The sequence below is a fragment of the Aythya marila genome (genome assembly GCF_965140915.1).
Source record: "Aythya marila genome assembly, chromosome: 3".
Lineage (NCBI taxonomy): Eukaryota > Metazoa > Chordata > Aves > Anseriformes > Anatidae > Aythya > Aythya marila.
In genome coordinates, this window is record NC_139044.1 from 25,541,860 (window position 1) to 25,560,192 (window position 18,333).

Below are 18,333 nucleotides of genomic sequence, written 5' to 3' on the forward strand. Positions count from 1 at the left end.
GAGGGAATGTTCTGACAGAGCTCTCTTTAACACCCTTGCCATGTACTCAGAGGACAGTAATGTTCCATATAACTACAGGGTGAATCACTGCATCCCATTTAGGCTGGAAGTAATGAAGCCCCCCAGCTAGTGCAAGAAGAGAGGAAAAATACTCTAGGACAAGGGCTGTAGAAAAGAGTTTTAAGAAGCAACCCTATTAGACTGAGATAATACAGGACAGCACACATACGCACGTATATACACACAGATATATTGAATGCTTACAATTGAAATTAATTTTTGCCAGATGTGGTCTTCTGCTTTGGGTATTAGAATTTAAGGTTCCCTTAAAATGAGTCGTGCTTCTTCTTTATTTAACAGATACAGGAATTATTACGTTTCCCGTTGATTCAGTATTTTTCAGAAGTTTCATATGTTGGAATTTTCTATATATTCTTATGGAGGTGTTGCAGAAAGGCTAGACACACAAAACCCAAATGACTTATTCAGGCCGGTAGCCTTTCTGGTAGGGGTCAGACAAGCAGACATGAAGAAATCATTATTAGTTTTAAAACGTGTAAATATTAGAGCAGACAAATTTATTTGAGTTAGAAAGAGTGAAAGGTAGTATTAAGCTTTGTTATGAGATGTGTGTACTAAATATGACATGAGCCTCCAACACTTTTTTTTGGGCCAGATTCACTAAGCGATTTCTCTTTTGAGTGCAAGTAAATAAATCTTCCTTAACTTGTAGAGGGTACCTCCTGTGCACATCCTCATGAAAATTATATGGTTGTTTTGGTGATGTACATTTTAGACTCACTGTCAGTGCTGAGCTAGAAATTTACCTTTTACTTTCACCATATGCTGTCTTATGCACCACTCATGGGTAACAGTACTGGAGAGGGTGGTAAATAGTGCTGGCTCAATATTCTTTATCCAATAATCAATATTCTTTATTTAGTAATCTTTATCACCGGCACATATGAAACTTGTAATAGTATCTTCCTGATTTCCTGGCTTTGAAGCAGTATCAAAAGAGTAATTGCCATTATGCCCACATAGAAAGCACATGGACTTTCTCAGGAGTGTAGGACTGTTGAGCTTTCAGAGGTATCACTTTTTCTGTCAAAGCATGTCCTTCATTGTACATGTATAGCAATAGTTGTATTGCAGAGCAGGCATGCCCTGTTATTTCTTGTCATTAGCTGCAGCCAACTGATAGTTAATTAAGGCTATCTTGGGACATCTTAGGATCCATCAAGGACAATCAATTGTCCTTGATTACAATTCTAGTTGTCAAGGGCTTGTAAAATTAAGTGTCCTGAGGAAATTAACAGGTAAGTTTGTTTTTCTCAAATACATTCTTACAGTCAGAGTTCTATGAATCCAGATTATGGAGAACATGATATTGGTGGTTCACAGGGAGGATAGTTGGGCATAGAACATAAACTGTACTCCCTTTTCTGGAGTTAGGTTTTCCAAAATATACCCATGACAGAGTTATAGTGCATTAAGAGAAATGTACCCGGGGGACTGCACATTATTTGACTTCCTGCCTCCCTACCTCTGATGCATTTATCCAAGAATGTCAGCCAAATTTCTCTAGTAGTAATAGATGTGGAGAGGTTTTGTTTATTTGTTGTGTCTTTTGTAGAGTCACCTATGGTAAATAAATTCTAAAAAGAAATGTCTAGCTTTCTAGGTACTTATCACTCTTGGTATTCAACTTGGTGCCTTCAGTCCTGCCTTATTTCTCTGAGCAATCTGATACTCTGAAATGTGCTGTACAGTTCACCAGAAAAAGGAATTTGCTTTGTCTAAGTCATTTAATAGCTTTTAAATCCCAGTGGATTACAAATTTACATGGTACTGTATGCTGGCTGTATCTTGATCTCCAGAACTTACACGTGCTTTGAATTGTTTCATAATGACTATTAATAGAAATGTTAGTTAAAACCAAGCAGTGAGAATTTAGGCTTTGAACAAGTGGTATCACAATGAGAATGGAAGGATGAGGTGTTAAATAAAATGTGAGTTGTGGAAAGTGTTAAAATTTACAAGTGAAATTTTGCATTAGCTTTAACGTATCAGTGAGTCCACTGAAACAAATAGTAAACAATTCCTTAAGTAGTATTCCTATAACCATGTTTAGTCCTAGGAAAGTAAGCCAATTTGGAAGGCCCCAAACTATGAAGCTACATTCGGAGGAATACGTCCTGCAGTTACACTTTGTGTGAGGCACAAGACAGCTCTCAGAAAGTGATAGCAGCATTTCATGAACAGAAGTGCACTGGTAAAACAGAAAACCAGGAGAAACTGTCTTTTAGATAGAAGATCTAGATCTCTTATTCTACATATAGAAGATAAAATTTAGACTAACTAAACACAAGAAGTCTAAATAAAGAATCCATGTAGAGTAGAGTGCTTCAGCAGAACTTAATTTTCCTCATGAATGGAGGCATGGCAGGTAACTCCAAGTTTATCAGTCAGAATGCTGCAGTTCAAATGGTAAACGCCAATATTGGTGGAAATAATTGTAAATAACCTGCCGATATAAAAAGGCAGCCCATAAATCAAGTGACTGACATCAAACTTTTTAGAGATTAACTTGACTCAGCAATAGTAGCATCTTATTTGTATCATAGCAACGTTGGTTGCTTAGTGTCTTCATAAAATTAACAATATTGAGGAAAGAAGGTGCGCAGATCAGAAGAGAAGAGGTGTTATCTGGCGATTAGAGAGCAGCACTGAGTGCTGGAACATCAAGGATGTTTTTAGTTTTTCCACCAAGATTCAGTGAGCTTTTGTAACTCTCTTTGTCTCTCAGCAAATTCAGTGCCATAAAAATGTCTGTTTTCAAGAGAGAGTATTTAAATTATGGGAAAACCTTGGGATTTTTGTATAAAACTTGTGTTCTGTATCTATCAGTGCGGAATCCAGGAAGTTGAATTGTCTGCTATAGTAGCAAAGTACAAAGTAGCAAAAGACTGCAGTGAGATTAGAGGTGGACAAGATTCTACTTTGCTTTTATGCATGTATTTATATATCCGTATATGAGCTAAGAATTGCCTGATTCCATTTCTTCTTAAGAAAATGTGAATTAAGTCTTTCACAGTAGGAATCAGATTCATATTTTAAGACCACTTAACTGGTGGGATCATTGCCTTAAACTCTGAATGAAATGAAAAACAGGGAAAACTCATTTACTAGAATTGGTACAAGTTCAAAATGTTCACTATAAATGTCTCAAAGAAGAGATGGAAATGTCTGTGGTTTTCTTCCAAATTCCCCATTTAGTTTAGCATCGTGTGCTAGGAACGGTTCTACAAATGGCAATAGCATCTGCGGATAAGTGCATGTCCATCACTTAAGCAATTCATGAAAGGCTCATTCATTTACTGGTTCAGCTTTCTAATATTTATTGCCAAATTATTGTTTAAAGCTCATGTACATTTGCCCTTGAGTGCTTTCAGCTTTTTCACATATTACAATAATATTGTTCCTTCAAAGAATGCTTGTTATAATTTATAGTATTTGCAAATGACTTAGGGTGTTAAGCCTTTTAGATACATATCAGTAGAACAAGATACAGCTCAAGGCAGACAAATTAGTCTTAGAAACTAGATCCTAGCCCTATAATGATCCAAACTGAATACCATCCTAAGACTCCATCATATCCAGCCCTGAGGGTGGAAGTTCCTAGTGTCTGTTGTGCCTGTTGTGATGCATAACATGCTTCAGTTTCAGGTCTCCCATGAGTTCAGGGAAGCTAGTTATTTTAAAATGAGCTATGTTTTTTCTTCCAGAATGACTGCTTTTCAAGCTAACATCCCTTTATTAAAACAGTTTTATTTGCAGAGATGCTGCAGCTGAACTTATCTATGTCTGCACACAGAGCTACTTTCTTATGCCACTGCCTGCAACTCATCCTCTGCAGGTCAACAGGACCACTGCTTAGAACCACTTCCAGTAGTCTTCTCTCTCCTCCTTTTTTCAGTATCTAGAATTTGCTATTTCACTGCACAATTTCACCAGATCCATAGAGCTTCTTCTTTCTTTCAGTTGGACAGGAAAAGTTGATAAAAAAACAAAGTTCAATGAAGTTAAAAAGAAAGTGAAAGTTTGCTGCTGTTTTCTAGGACGAGAGGAAGTGCTTCTTTCAACTTTTAGCTTCTGATAAATACACTTATTTTTCTGCACCAACCATGACAATCAATTCTTTCCCTCCTGCAGTTAGTGTTCATTCTTCTGTCATGGTGATCCCAAAAGGCTTACTGGGGATATTTTGAAATGGCACTCTGCAGCCACACCTCTGTTACGATTGGCCACCTCCCCAGGATATTTAGTATGCCCTGTATTATGTCCATAACTCAGTGCCACACAAAGTGACCATATTTTCCATCACACTGGGGGAAAAAAATCTGCATTTTGGTCACAACTGATCCTCTAAGTGGCATAAAGATAAGGATACTGAAGAAAAAAATATTCAGAGATGAAGCTGCAGGTACCAGAATAATTCAAATGTCCTGCAAGCTATTCTTTATCACTTCAGGAGCTCTGAGACAAAAGACCAGCAAGATGCAGGAATTCTTTACATAAATTGAATCAAAGCCTACAACAATCAAAATGTTATTCTCCGACAGAATGTTGCATTTTTAAGAATAGACCATGTCTGAAAATTCAATCTGTATCTTCTGAAAGTATGAAATTTGTCCAATGTTTACATGACATAGATCCAAGAAAAGTTTATGCCTTCATCTGTTGTCCTTTCCTGTTCTAATACTGAGAGATCAAAAGTTAAATAATCTAAGCAGCAGGGGAGAAAAAAGAAGGCCAAAGGAAATTTTACAATGAAAATGAGGATTTAGGATATATTTTAGTTGTTAAACTTGTTACTTTAAAAGATCTTAAAACTATTACACATTTGAAATAGCAAAAGAAAGGGAATTCTAAATATCTGACAGTTTTAAGTATCTGAAGTCTAACACTAAAATGTGTGGCCTTATTTTATACCTAGAGTTAAATACCTAGTAAATATGAACTTGCTTTATATATCTTAACACTCACTGAAAAGCAAGGAGAATTTTTCAGAAGGTTGAGGTATAACAAATATTTGAAAACAGATGAATTTTAACTACTAAATTTTATAATGATCCCTGTTATGATTTCATTCATGCAAAAGTTTATGTGCATATGATCTCTATAGAGCAATGAATTTTCTTCTGCTTTTCATCTTTACAAGTAAAAGCAGACTTGGTTGTTCTCCACTGGGAGAGAAATGCTCATGGTTGCATTTATGACCATTTTTACCCTATGAACTTAAGTATCTTCATCTGTCTGTTTCAAAAAAGAACATCCACATTTGTTAGGCAGCTGTGGCAGTCACTGATGCAGCATTTGCTCAGATGGCTTAGAAGTTTTTTGGGGAAAAAGCCATGTTGATAAGTTTGTTTGTTTAATTGCTATTACAGACATTTACAGCGTGGTGCAATTCCCACCTCAGGAAAGCAGGCACACAGATTGAGAACATTGAGGAGGACTTCAGGAATGGCCTCAAACTGATGCTGCTCTTGGAAGTTATCTCAGGTTTGTTAAAGTTTGCTATGTATTTACAGCATGCTAACTGAAACATTCTTAAAAGAACAGTATTTGTTAACAATTTATAATAGTGAACATAAATTATAAGTGGGTTTAAAAATGAGAGATGAGACACACTAAAACAAAAGGGAGTAAAAAAAAATAACTCTGCTTTTTCCTTATCTACAAAGTTTTCTGCTCTAGGGTTCTGTGCTCGTGTTCTAGGGCTTCACAGTGTATCAGTGTATCACTTATATCACAGTGCTGTTGGACCAGCCATAAACTGTGAGGACCTAGTTTCAGTCCTCTAACAAGTAAAATAGGTTACAGATCTACTTTATTTCACTTTTTGTATAAAAGTTTTGATTTACTTTTTTTTTCTCTGTTGTTCAGAGGGGCAGTCCCCAAAGTACACCCCAAATGCCCCTGAATGGGAAGGGGCACTCAAGCATTCAGCTCAAGTTTTAGACACAAAATAAAGGTGAAAAAGGGAAAAAAGATTTCTTATGGAGAACAGTTTGCATTTTTCCAGGAGATTTCAGTAGGGAAGAATATCTTAAAAAGATGATTTTTCATGGAATGGAGAGTATGTTTCCTGAAATTATTCTTTTTCATAATCATTTGAGAAGGTAAATTCATCCAAACGCATCAGCCTTTGCTCTGAAATTAGCTGTTCTGCTGTACTGAATAAGGTGTGAAAAGCCATCGGTCTCGGTCAGATTTGGAAGGATGCTGTGGCTGATCTGCTGGATATTATCCAGCTTCTCATTACAGTTCAGCAGGTAATGGTGATGAGAATATCCCAGCTTCTTAATATTCAGGTACTCTAAAGTGGACAATAGCAGTGAACCAGAAGTCTAGAACCAGGAAGCACTCACGTATCTTCCAGTTATTTAGGCCACGCATAAAAATTTTACTCTGGTTTTACTATTTTATCAGAAAGATGTAAGTAAGGTGCTTTGATATTTGAATTTTCCCTTCAGGGTTTCGTTCAAAGCCATTTGACATTCTTTCAGAAAAATACCTGCTAAAATAAATGCTAACTTTTAGACAGTGTACAGGGCACATTCACTCTTGAGTTATGATCACTTGAGTATGTGTAGTCAAGTGTATAAAACAATAAACACAATAAATTTGTTATCCTGTAGGGGAAAGACTACCGAAACCGGACAGAGGGAAGATGCGCTTCCATAAAATTGCTAACGTCAACAAAGCTCTGGATTATATCGCTAGCAAAGGAGTGAAACTGGTGTCAATTGGTGCAGAAGGTATGTATCAGAGCTTATTACAACGTACCCTCAGAGATGGTACACCTGACTTAAGTTCCAGGTATTAAAAATAAATGTTAGAAATGAGGTTGGATTCTAGGGTATGCTTTATCCAATCTGGGATCTTTTTTTTACCTTTAAGAGAGATTTTTCAGACAAGATGAAGGCTGATATCACTGCCAGGTGGCTTGGACCTACCTCCATTTTGTTATGAGACTGACTGCGCATGGCAGCTGTGCTTCTAACATTCAGATGCAGAGTTAAGGGAGTGATCAAAAGAAATTATGCCAGCTGGGGAGAGACTGAACACATGAAGAAAGTGGGTTGGGATGTTATTTAATAAGGTTATTGCTTTGTTGTTGTTGTTCAGTTTTTCAGGCAGTAAAATAAAAACATGTATTTGGCTAATTAAATGCTGATAAATGTAGACTGAGCAAAAGAAAGGCTCTCACTGCAAGTAAACCTATGTTTCCCATGAGATTCAAATGATGGTATAAAAAGAACAAAAGTCTGTCTAGAACTATCTCATTTATTGAGATATTTGTACAATGCTTTGAACATCCATTGCAATACAAAGGAGTGATGGGGATAGCACAATATTCAACTACTGTTGACTTCATAGACTTCATAGCTTCAATGATTTTCTGTCCATTCTGGGGGCAACCTCTTATGTGACCTTAGAGCAAAACACTGGCTGTAACCTCAGTATCACAGTGAGAAGCATGAGCTGTGTTCTATTCACATTTCTAGGCCTTTTTAGATAAATTTATGAGCCTTTTCTTCCTGCTGTCTGATTTCCCCAGGCTTATTCTGGCTTTCAAACCTTCATCTCAGGAAGCTGATTGTAACTGTGGCTGGAGGAGTGTTTATTAGATGGGATAGGGGTATCTGTAGAAATAATGGAAAAAAAAACATCACTGTGTGGTGATTCTACAGCAGTTTAACCTAGTCTAGTTGCTTCCTCAAGTATCATTCACCAAATACATTATGGCTCTAGATCTAGAACTCCAAAAGAAATCAGTGTTCTCTGGGCAGAACATGTTTGGACTCACTCTTAATTCATATGAGACTGAAGTGGGTGGGCCATCTGAGTCCAAATCCATCTATCTATCTATAGGCACATAACAGGGACTTTTTTTTTTTTTTTTTTTTTTTTTTTTTTGAATATATCATTAGTGGGTGTTATGGTTTAAACCCTGTAGGTAGCCAAGCCCCACAGTCATTCACTCCCAACTAGTGGGATGGGAAAGGGAATAAAAAAGATAACAGTGAGAAAATTTGTGAGGTGCGATAAAGACAGTTTAAAAGGTAAAGTAAAAGCTGCATGTGAAAGCAAAGCAAAACAAGGAATTTGTTCCCTAATTCCCATTGGCAGGCAGATGTTTAGCCATTTCCAGGAAATCAGGACTTCATCACTCATAACAGTTAGTTGGAAAGACAAGCACCATAACTCTGAATGTCCTCCCTTCCTCTGCTTTTCCTCCTAGCTTTTATTGCTGAGCATGATACCATATGGTATAGAATATCCCTTTGATCAGTTGGGGTCAGCTGTCCTGGCTGTGTCTCCTCCTAGCTTCTTGTGTATCCTCAGCCTACTTGCTTCCTGGGCAGTATGAGGATCAGAGAAGACCTTGATTCTGTGTAAGCGCTGATCTGCAACAACTAAAACATCAGTGTGTTATTAACGCTATTTTCATCACAAATCCAGAAAATTGACTGCGTCCCAACAGAAATTAGTACAGGGGAGGGGAGATAAGGTGAATCCCAAAGGCACTTCAGATCTCAGAAGAGCTCTACTGAGTCTCAGAGTTCCCTGCCCCTCCATCAGTTGTACAGGCAATGAGGGGCAGCTGGGCCCTTTGCTCAATTAAATGAAGCAGGTTGGAAAAATATGCCACTGCCCTGAAACTCTCTGCAATTAAAGGGTATTCTGAGAGCGACATGTCATTAGGCAGACAGCAGAGGGTACTGGAGAGACAGTTTGTGTGTGGAAATGAAGATCAAACATACGGGAGTCTGTCTGATAGCTGGTGCAGAAATACTGAGAGTACACAGTCTTGAGCAAATGAATGGTAGTTACTGTGCTGTCATGCTGGGACTCCAACCCTTTCTGTCAGAAAACAAGAGTGTAGCAAAAGGAGGATCTTGTGGGACAGAGAGGTCATTCTTTCTGATCTCAATTTGCACAATGGGCAAGTGTTTTCACTCCTAGGTTCCTCAGGCAAGGTTGGAGCATTTAAGCTGAGATACAACAGGTCATACCTGCTGCTGAAAGGAGCAGGCCAACCCTCTGCACTTCCATCTCCCTCATTTTGCTCTGTTTATTGCTGTTTGTCACTGGCAGGGCATTCAGAGTAGAGGGCAGCTTGTGAGCACTTCCTGTATCATCTGAAGGCAAAACACCTGGGGTATCTCAGATCAGTCATTAAAACAGTTCAAGCTAACTCTGCTGCTCCCCTTGGCAGCAACTGCAGTGAACTTAGATGCTCTGTCAAATTAAGTAATTCTCTCTGGAAGGGAGGCAGTGACAAGAGGCGGTAACCTATTACAGGTGCTCAGCCTGTTGCTGGAAGGTGATGCCCATCCATGCCCTCAATATTGCGTGCTGCATATAACAACAGGCCATAGTAAGTGAGAAGATTAAGGGGTGTTCTTGGCTGGGCTGCAGGCTTTTATTGCCTGTTTCTGGAATTATTGATCTGTAAAATGAGGGGATTAGGAGTAAACCTTCCTTCATTAGCATTTAAAAAATATTTTAAAATCTTGGATGGAAGCACAGTTGAAAATACCCAGTTACTATCATAGTTTACAAGCATAGAGGAACCTGTCATTGTAAGACATAGCACTATCTCAAGTATGGCTACTAACACACATTAGATTACATCCATGTGGGCAGGAGCAGATAGATTCGTGTGCCTTCCCCTCCTACTCTAAACAGGCTGAACAGAAGTCCAGCTATGCCCAGACATGCTTAGTGCCCTGTTAAGTTTACCACGTTCCCTCTATTACAGTTATCTAAGGCACAATGCTGTGCTGATGCAGCGATGTAATATTACTTTGACTGGATATAATTTCACAGTGTAGGACCTCTGGCACCAGTACCTGTTTAAAAAGTCCCTGTGCCCCTTTGTCCTGCATACCTCCTCCCACACTTCTCAGCCCTACCCTACCACCACTTGGGCTGACAACTGTTATTGTAGCAGTCCTGGGGCCTGGAACAGTAACCTGATACGGATTTAAAACAGGCTTCACCTCTTCTTAATTTTGTTGCATTTTTCAGCATTATTGACTGGATAGTCGTTATCATATGAAGATGGAAATATATGCCAGTAAGGAGGGAGAGCGCAGGCTTCCTAAGAGTGTATTGTTATCAACATTCTTAACCCCTTAACTTTCTGTCTATATGTGTTAGAATGGGCCATGTGGGCTTTTTTGCACCCATCTGTTTTGGCATTCTCTGAGTTACATGGGTACTTGGAATACTTTTTAATTTGCAAAGCATGAAAGTTTTGTATCTAAACCTGGTCAAGATCACGTGTTGTTATCTAAAATACTGTGTGGTGAAGAGCATGTAGTCTCAAAGGGTCCGACTGCCATTTAAAATGGGGCCTCAAAACAAAGATGAAATAGTGATTCCTGGGGGACATCAGCACAAAGTTCAATTTAATATTTTTAAGGCACCAGTAATGTTCTTTACAAGCCATTGTTAGTGTTCTGAAGGCTGACTTCCTTGGGTAGTTTGTGAAATGGACAGGGAGAGGTGACCACCTTTAACTGTGATATTGAGCAGAAGCCCAATTTAACTACATCGCGCTCCATTGGTGATAGAAATGGGGCTAGAGAGTCAAGAAGCTAAAGCTAAAGACATGAAAGTAATCCTTATGAGCCATTCATAGTCCACAAGTTAGATGTTTTCCAAATAAAAAAATTAAAATGCAATGACTCCATTTGCAAGGTAATTGCATCCTGAACGCAAAGAGCTAAGATATGGAATACCGTAAAAGTTAAATATGCTGTGAGGAGGAAACAGTTCTGGCTTGCTTTTTTGGGGAGGGGGAGAGATACTGAAGACCAAATGATCTGTAAATCTGCTTCAAAAAGGTTAGAACAAATAAATAAATAAAGTACACCCTAACAGCAAAGAAGAATTTAAAAAAAAAATAAAATCACAATCAAAACACTGGGACCTTGCCACATTTCTTTGCTTAGTTTTATCCCTTGGCAGTTTTTTATTGTGTCATCTTTGTCCTCTTCTCTTCTTTCCTGTTTTCATAGGTCAGTTGTAGCTTTGTCTATGTGACATGTAGGAGCTATACATGTATTTCTGCTAGATCAAACAGGCAATGTGAAGAAAATAATCAAGAAATCTTCTATTGGCCTGTAGAGGAAAATCATAGGAATGAATCAGGAATTTTTCACCACTGATATTTTTCAGCATTTAGAAACTTTGTTTTCCTTCTGTTTAGATATTTTTCCTTGTCTTCTATACTTTTTTTTTTTTTTTGTATCTTATTTTAGCGGTAGATGATGACAGATCAAAGCTGGCAAAGAGCTTGAAAACTCTCTTCATGCACAACACTGAAAGTTCCCTCTCTTGTTTTTTTACTGTGTGTATGTAAATTTGGATATGTATATCAAAACAACAATGTAGTGATTATGCAAATCCATGAATTGATTGTCTGACAATCAGCAATGCCTACTGAGTATTTAAATTCATCTATTTTACATTTCAAAAAATTCTTCTGTACTGTATATACTTATGAGACATCTACAGCTGATCAAAATGCAATGAAATACATGACTGTGAAGATGAGAAGGGAAAGAAGTAGCTACATGCCCTAATTGCCACTTGGTGGTCTTTGGCTGAAAAATGTAAGTTGTGGGATTTAAAGACACTTCAGGTATTTCAGGGCAAATGAGATAGTAATAATGCATGGAAGACAAAGTGAGGTAAGAATTATGTAAAATGGATGTAGAATACAAAGGGGAATGCAGAAAAATAGCCATTCATCTATAAAGCTGGGTTATCACACTAACAAAGTTAGTATAGAGTAGCAATGGGTGAGATACCTCCTACCACACTTGTTAATTCCATAGGTTCAAATGACAACTTGTGTCACATACTACTGCAAATTAGCATGTATCTCAAGTCCTGGGGCTAGCAGCTGCCTTGTTCTGTAAAAGTTGCCCCTGGATTCAGGCAACTTTAAAGTAGCAGAGTGAATCCATTTCCTGCTGGCACCTCCTTTGGCATTTGATGTTAAATTGAGGAAATTCTTTCTGCTCCCTCCGTTTCTGTTCTCCCCAGGAGAACACCAGTGGGCCCACAGGCAGCCACAGCTGCTTCATTTCTTGAGGGGGGCTGGAGGTGACTTTCAAGTGGGAGAGCAGCTGGTGCCTTCCCTTTCCCGCTGCTCATTTGGTGTGAGGTGACTGGAAAGGCAGCCTGCAGTTCCCCTCTCTCATCCTCCCACCTCCTCCCCTTCTAGTGCTGGACCTTCTTTATAGTCTTACTATGTTCTTCTGAATCTCTCACCATACTTTGCAGATTGTTTTAACATTATCACAACACCCAAGTCCTCTGGCAGTACATTTTCTGGTGTTGAAGCGGTATCACTGCTAGTATTACAGACAATGTAGGAGCACTGGATTGGCTTTGGAAGAGGCTTGCCTGTATATGTGAAGTATATGGCACTTTGTGTTGTACGTAGACTCAAGCAGTCTTGAAATGAATTGAAAACCCAGAGGTGAAAAACCTCGTTCTGTATTAATGATGCATGAACATGCACAGGCATCAAAGCTGTAGGACATGTACAACCTCTTGGTCATGTTTTTGAACTGCTTGTCAGGAAGCCATGTTGCTTAGTCTCAGGAAGTGCTGTGTCTTGAGCTGTTCTTCATATCTAGCCCATGTTGGCATCAAGTGTAGAACTCTCAAAAGGGAGAAGGGACTTTTGAATTTTGTTTTATTTTAAAAAAAGAAGAAATAAAAAAAAAATCTGTTGTAGATTTCCAAGTCATTTAAAAATTCCTACATCTCCTTGATAAATTCTCAATTCCAACTTAAAACTGCTAATATCCTGTAGTTTCTTACAATTTAGTATAAAAGCATTTTTTCCCCAATCCTTTCATATTTGGGAGCAGCAAGGCTGATATTATTCAAACTTTAAATATATAGTTTCCCTCAGGCAATGTCAACAAAAGTCAGTCCAGAAGGTAAATTTTTGAGACAGTTAACAACTAGCTGGAGAATAGCCTTTTAGCATGGAAGAGCTAAACAGACCTTAATCTCAGTAATCTTCAGTTCTACTGCCTGGGTAGCAGAAGCATCCATTTGTTGAAAAATGAACCCAAGTAAACTCTGTGTAAATAACGAATTATTGTAAATAACAAGTTATTGTAGAAATGTAATGTATTTATTAGATATGATGTATTATTTATACAAATATATGGTTAGAATGTGTTTTCTGTTTTCTCTTAAAAATACTGTTATGTATTTTTTCACCTTAGAAATTGTTGATGGCAATGTGAAAATGACACTGGGTATGATCTGGACTATCATCCTTCGCTTTGCTATTCAGGATATTTCAGTGGAAGGTAAGAGTAATTCAACTATGTTAGGTAATTAAGAAATTTGTTTAAAGACGTTTTTATGTAGATTGTATACAAGTGAGATGAATGTATTAAGTAATTTTTTCACAGAAAGCAATACTGCAAGTTCCCTACCTTGTGCCAAAATCCATTTCTGGAGGGAAAATCTAATTCCTGACAGAGACCTCAAGCCAGCTTTATAAACGGAGAAGTTCCAGGCATGTCCTTCAGTTATAGAGATAGAAACATGTCTATGTTCCTGAGTATCAGTAGCCTGAAACTATGATGTACCCTGTATGGTTGTCCTATTTCCAACATACTTTTCTAGTCTTTCCGTTTCTATCCTTCTTCCTAAATATTATCTGTTTACATGCCTCTTCTTTCTATCACTTCTCTTTTCTCACTGCTTCAGATTTTTTTTCCTTAATTTTCACTTGGATACTGGCTCCAAAAAGTGCATTGCAGTTACAATACTCTTTAAATCTAGTCTGGGCTGAGAAAAGTCTAGAATTCTAGAAACTAATCTCAATTTGCAACAACAATAGAGCCAATTCAAGATTTTCAGGCTGTCCTGCCCATAATCTGTGAAACATTAACTGTGGACCTAGTGGTTTGGTCTTTTTGATCTTTTCAGTCCTTTACTTAGGCACTCAGATGCCTACAGGGTGCAAATAATGAAGGCATTTCTTCAGCATTTATACCTCCCAATAAGCAAATGGACTGAGACCACAAGTGTATTCCATGTAAGCACCAACAAAATCTTTTATGTTTAGTTCTGTTTCATTTGTATTCAGTATTATTCCCCAAGTATACATTCTGTTGTCCCACTAATGTAATTTCTTAAACTTCTAATGTCCCAGATAAAAATGTGCAGAATGGAACTACATCTGAGTTGTTCCAGTTGAGCTGATGTCCGTGTCCTAATGGAGCCCCATTACTTCACTTTCATGGCTATCTTTTAGGATTAAATGTTAGCTTATGCTAACCAGTTTCAGATGGCTGACCACATTTAAGATGACAAGAAAAGAATTACTTGAGCACTTATAACATTTTTCTTTTTAACTCCCTGGTGTCTTACAGAGACCTCTGCCAAGGAAGGCCTGCTGCTGTGGTGTCAAAGAAAAACTGCTCCTTACAGAAATGTGAACATTCAGAATTTCCATCTTAGGTAAACTTCCATTGTTTCACAGGGTAGAAGCTTTCTAAAGTATGTTAGGTCAAAATTTTTCCCACAGTTGTGTAGGTAGATTTGACAGCAGAATTTCCCTCTTCACTGCTAACCTAGGCTTTTTTCAAATTCTTATGATCTGTCTTCAGAGTCTTCCTTTGGTTAGTCTTCTGCATTATTTACCATTGTTTACGTAGTTGCTACTTAAAAGAAAAAAATCGCTACTCCACACAGAATTAACATATAATCCTATTAGAGGTCCTTGGTATATGGGGATACCTAAGCATAGGGACTTGGCAAAAAATTGCTTTCAGTTGAGAGGCACTGTAGTTATAGACTGTTCTTGGCAAAATACCAATGTGTTAAGCTTGCAGATACCTCACTATGATGAATCAGTCTTTATTATTTTGTAACATAATTATAAATAAAGAGCCAAAAATATACTCAGTACACCACAGTAGCACTTTAAACATGCTCATTTTCAGAATCAGGATCATTACCTAAGGTGGAAAATTTAGTGAAGCTCTTGCCCTGTGGTTCTGTGCCTTTAGTAAGACCTATAAAGGATGCTCTAGGCCATATGCAGGCTGCCTGCTTTTGGCATTTCTCCCAGCTAGTTCCTATAGCTCTGCGGGTGATCAATCTCATTAAACTACATGACTTGCCATTTGCACTGTTCAGCCATGGGATTTTGCCTTCCCTGAAGCCCTTGTAGTACTTACAGGAGCTCTGTATTGCAATGTTTTGATGTTCTGAATTCATTCTTTATGTGAAACACCTAAAGCACATATAGCGGTAGAGAAGATGCAGTTCACACATACAGATAAAAAGAACTGTTTGACTTACGGTCTCTTTATTGCCTTTAAGTGAGCTGAAGTTTGTAATGTGTTACTTTCCTTAAATATAGCATATATATAGTGTAGCTGGTGTATTTCAGGACAGGTTTATATGGACACAGGGAATATCATAAATCTCAGTGTCAGAATTTTAATGTTTATCAATACATATGCTGGTTCTGATACATGGTATGGAAAAAAACATCTTGAACAGAAATACTTTGATTGATGTTAGGGTTTATTGGCTTTTATAGATCTACTTTAAAATGGGCTGTCCAGACCATTTTAGTCTATACCTTATGGAAAATGCTTCTTGCTATTTTGGTGTTCATTTTGATTCAGTTTTACATTCTGAATGAATATTATACAATATATATAAATTCTGCTCAGTTACATTTTTTATTGGAGATGGTTCTGTTATTTGAATGATTTACCCAGACATCTCGATGACAGGGATTCTAACAGTCTAACACCCTTATTATCATACAATTACTGCCAAGGATATGACCTCAAACCCAGTGATCTGTTTGCATAAAGTATCTTTAAGAATAATTGCTTCTGGATGAAAGGAACCTATCATAATCTTTTCAAATAGATGACATTCACAGATCCATTCGTTTCCTTTTCTTGCCTTGAAAGGTAGAAGACAAGAAGTCACACTCAAGTGTCAGAGCTCAGGTCTGACCTGTCATATGTATGAAGTGTTCTAAGTAAACTAAGCTGATTTGTGACTTCATACTTCTATGAGCATGATGTAGTTGTGTCATTAGAATTGTCTGAAATAACAAAGAAAAAGTCAATTACTTAAGTAAATTCAAGTATTGCAGGCTTATTCTTTTATTTTTTTTTTTTCACAAACGTGGTTTGATAGGAAATCATGCACTTTCTTGAATGTCTGATTCAAGCTATCCTGGAGCATTGCACAAATGAAGCAATTCAAATCAGGGTTTGTTGTACATAATGTACATTGCCTAGAAAGTATTATGGAATCCTTAAACGTGTATGTACCTTAGAATAAGTTACATATTACAGGAGAAAGAGTATAGTAACAAAAGCTTAGAAGGATGAAAGTTGACAGAACATAATTATCAGGATTTAACAGGAGGGTTCCTGCTTGATTTTAAGCCTTGAGCAAGAACCAAACTATAAAATGCCATGACTTTATTAACGACTTCTTTTCCATTCTATTTTTTGTTGTAAAGCTGGAAAGATGGCCTTGGATTATGTGCACTTATCCACAGACACCGACCTGATCTTATTGACTACTCCAAGCTAAATAAGGTCATCAGTCTGGATGGTACAGCATGCTGTCCTGCAGTGATTTGGTCCACTTGTGGTTTGCTTAGCATGTTTTCTATAAGACAAGCTGAGGAGTGCATACTAATTCTAACAGGCTTTCTGTGCTCCCTCCAGAACATGTTATGTGGAGGAAAGGATCCTGTGACTGCCCTGTGTCCTTCTTTCCTTCCTACTACAATGTCTTAAGCATTTAATTGCAAATAACCCATTCCTCAGCAGCCAGGCAGTTGATGAAGTCTTTTATGCTGCACAATATGGATGTAAAATCAGATGCAATGGAATTCTCCATTCACAAATGATACATAGACATAAAATGGTCCATCCTGTTTTATATCTGGTGTAAAGGATTACATAGACTGCAGAACAGTAAACAATGACAAGATTATTAATCCTAATATTTTTTAGAACAAAGACTGTCCTTGGTAATTAGGACTATATAATTATTAGGCTTACATAGAAAATATTTACCAATTCTTACTTTGGTATTTCATTGTATTTCTACCTATACTTGCAGTCAAGTGCCAATCAAATTGATATCCTAACTTCCTTAGGTAGCACCACATGGGGATTACAAAACCATTTTTGTACCTGGTAAAATGTACGTGTTCTAAAAGATAACCGCTGCTTGGATTTCAGGGAAAGTAATGCGGAACATGTAATAATCTTAGAATTTCTGTGTACTGTTAACTGTTACTGAAGAATAAAACCTGGAAAGAAAGTGGAATGTTTCATCTCTCTCTCAACACATGCATACCGTGCATTTTTTATTCCTCTGGAATGAATGTATCTTGAGGTCTCTCATAAACCCCAGTGAAACTTAATCATGTAACCATGGTTTTAATTTGTTGAGTGACAACTTTTCATTGATGAGAGAGATTGGTAAATCATGGACAGTATTTTCCATTCCATTCCCCTCCATTACAAATTGATTTTACTAGTGGAATCAGCTGTTATCAAAAAGCCTGTGGTGAAGGAAAAGATGACAGAATGAAATGAGAAAATTTGAAACCTTTGCTTTGTTAAATTTATACTGGAGACCCCCAAGTTGTGATGAAAACTAAATGAACTTATTCCTAAACCAACTAATTTAGGCTGTTGTTAAGACATCTGCAGATATGAACAAAAGGACAAAATATGAACTGTCAACACCAGGTTATTCTCTATATACATCCTTTCCTATGGATGAACGGATTCACGGAATAACTAACATACCTGTCTGTGTGCTCAAGTATGGCCCAAACAGAAGTTAGTCTAATTGAGTTTGCACTTTGAAAAGTGGCACACTAATAAAATATATATATACGTGTATATATACTCTCACACACACACAAAAAAAAAAACCTTCATGGTATAACCAGTCTATACATGAGCACTAAGAGAAGGGAATAGCACGTAAGCAGATCTGCTTCAGCATTACTATTTCCCTCTTAGAGTTTTCCAAAATAGAACAGGTCAGGTTTCAAATTGAGGCTGAGCTGTGGCACGTAAAGCACATGTAGAAAAGTCTTAAAATAGATCATGCTTTTCTGACCTGTCTGTGTTTGATTGACTATTCATTTTGGTTACATTAACAGCTGTCTTGGTGTCTTGTTTCTTGATTTCTTATCTCATG

The 18,333-nt window shown here is 37.5% G+C and overlaps 1 protein-coding gene across 1 annotated transcript in view; it reads left to right on the plus strand.

The window, feature by feature from the left end:
* ACTN2 (actinin alpha 2) overlaps positions 1-18,333 on the plus strand; it is a 70,106-nt gene that overhangs the window by 17,039 nt on the left and 34,734 nt on the right. Inside the window, exons 2-6 of the mRNA XM_082755799.1 lie at positions 5,454-5,568; positions 6,708-6,827; positions 13,338-13,424; positions 14,499-14,586; positions 16,625-16,703. Of these exons, the coding sequence (XP_082611925.1) occupies positions 5,454-5,568; positions 6,708-6,827; positions 13,338-13,424; positions 14,499-14,586; positions 16,625-16,703 (489 nt within the window). The remainder of the gene's footprint in view (positions 1-5,453; positions 5,569-6,707; positions 6,828-13,337; positions 13,425-14,498; positions 14,587-16,624; positions 16,704-18,333) is intronic.